General features: G+C 34.1%; 1 protein-coding gene across 2 annotated transcripts in view; it reads right to left on the reverse strand.

The window, feature by feature from the left end:
• Positions 1 to 2,484, reverse strand: part of LOC106870527 (BAI1-associated protein 3) — a 1,007,871-nt gene that overhangs the window by 311,176 nt on the left and 694,211 nt on the right. For both annotated transcript variants that reach the window (XM_052968680.1, XM_052968681.1), the window contains exon 9: positions 1,467 to 1,533. In XM_052968680.1, coding sequence (XP_052824640.1) covers positions 1,467 to 1,533 — 67 coding nt within the window. The remainder of the gene's footprint in view (positions 1 to 1,466; positions 1,534 to 2,484) is intronic.

Genomic DNA, 2,484 nt, shown 5'->3' on the forward strand with positions numbered 1-2,484 from the left:
AAGCTTTCACTTCATACACGCCAGCTCAATTTCATTCGTTCTCAGTCGAAAGACACCTGTTGTTATTTCTTGTAGTTTGTATTCGTAATTGTGTGTCATGTTCTCGTTTTTTTTTTGTTTCGTTTGTTCGTTTTTTTTTTGCCTTTGTTGCTGTACACATTCGCTAGCTTTCTTACAAAGGGGTCTAATGCTCTTAGCTTATACTTTTTTTCGAGCAACCAGATCGAACTATCTCAAGTGTAACTGCCAGAAATGGTCGTGACTTCTGGAACATGACTGAGGAAAGAAAGCCACGAATGACCCGTCTGTTTTTGCATGTCATTCTAATTGTTGTTTCCCTAGTCCACCTTTGTGTAGTCTACCTGGCTGATCCAATGTCCTCTATTACGTTTTTGTTCCATATATATATATATATATGTGTGGGTGTGTATGTGTGTGTATGTGTTTGTGTGTGTGTATCTTCTTAAGTTCGTTTACGGGTAACGTTTTTGTGCATATAAAAGCTGCTATTTTGTTCTGTCGACTACAGCCTAATGATACAAACTAACATTAGCAGTTTTACGGGGTTGTACATGGCTGTGCCGATATGATGTATGATAAATATATTAATAAAACAAATAACCCATCGATGGAATTTATAAATATTTTAATGGATAGCTACACGCGTTTTCACAAACGCATGTTTCTTATGATCATAGTCCGTATTCCTGGGGTGATTCTGTGGATTGTACGGACTATACTGTAATCATCCCAGGAAATACCGTAAGAAACATGTTATTTGTGCAAACGTTCGTAACGATGTATTCAAATATTTATAAATTCCATCTATGGATTATTATTATTATTATTATTATTATTATTATTATTATTATTATTATTATTATTATTATTATTATTATTATTACCATGTATATGTGTGTGTGTGTGTGTGTATTAATCTGGACTATGTAGATTATTCGCGAGCAGTATTTTTCTCCTACTTGAACGCATCTCATAAGTTTAACTATAATCAACTCCCATTTCGGTTCTCTAGTTCCTCTAAATACTCTTCTTGCTTGCTATTTCGCTCGAGTGTATAAAATATGGTACTTTGTAGTTAATTTTATTTTACTTTTTATGTACTCCCACCTATTCACGTTGTATTTGTCATTTATGAGCGTCCTATTTCCCACTTTCATCCTACCATGATAGCGAATGAATATACATTTCTAATTATTACTGTATGTGTGGGTTGAATTCTTGTCTACACTACATTAAATACGATATCGCTTTAATAATTTTCGTATATATGCTTTATATGAATTTGCTGAAATGAAGGAGTAAAATTTGTAACGGTACATCATTTCTTAAATAAAACGAAGGTTCATTCAGCAATATCACACAAATATCCAGACATCGAATTTCATATGAAGCCGATAGTCATTTAATACGAAGCATTAGTCAAGAAATGTCTCTCAGGTACTTACCATCAGCATCTTTTGCCTCTAAATCACGGGCTTGAACTACCGTAACATTCAACATCAATATTGGGGGCTGAAAAAGAAATAAATTTCAAGTATACAATGATATTTACTCCAAACAATAGTTTCTGCTATGGGGAAACTATACAAGACGCCGACTCAATGTTAACTGTCTTATATACGTAACAAGCGCACTGATATCCTATATTTTTATCTTACGTCCATTTTCGATTGTCACATTGATTTACATATATTGGATTTACAATATCACTTTCGTTTAATCAAAATGATCCATAAATATAATTCAGATCCAACAGAATGGGAATATGGGTTCTAGCTACTTAGTGACACAAAACTAAATGGATTTTTCTTCATATTTGATTCGATTCACGTTTCAAGAGACCAAAATATCATAAAGAGTTACGCACTGAATTATTTAGAATTATACGTGTTAAATTGTAAATACAAGTAAATAAGCGTATCATGTTTCGAATTGAAGAAATCTAGCTACACCTGTGTACTCTTGGAGACAAGCTAACTGTGTTTCCTGGTTAGACTCTGGAACAAATATGTATTTTGTTATATTGCAGGAAAAGAGGAGTCTGACATATTGAGTAGAATTCTTCGTCAGTGAGGTGTGTCAACTGATATTGGTGAAAGACTGATTAACTAAATTGGAGCTCGTGTTAGACAAAGAAAGGAGAAGAAATAAGGATAGAAGAGAGAGAAGAGAAAGAGAGAGAAGAGAAAGAGAGAGAGAGAGAAGAGAAGGAGAGAGAGAGAAGAGAAAGAGAGAGAGAGAGAAGAGAAAGAGAGAGAGAAGAGAAAGAGAGAGAGAGAGTTGACAAGCGTTAAAAGAATGACAACAGTTGAGAAAAGTGAGAATAAAAGGACACCAATTGAACTGAAAAATGTGGAGAGGAAAGGTTTACACAGGAAGACCGTGTATATGGCGCTTAGAGCATATGCTGTCATCAAGTTATCATATATATATATACGTGTGTGTGTGTGTGTGTGTGTGTGT

The sequence above is a fragment of the Octopus bimaculoides genome, chromosome 6 (genome assembly GCF_001194135.2).
Source record: "Octopus bimaculoides isolate UCB-OBI-ISO-001 chromosome 6, ASM119413v2, whole genome shotgun sequence".
NCBI classification, from domain to species: domain Eukaryota; kingdom Metazoa; phylum Mollusca; class Cephalopoda; order Octopoda; family Octopodidae; genus Octopus; species Octopus bimaculoides.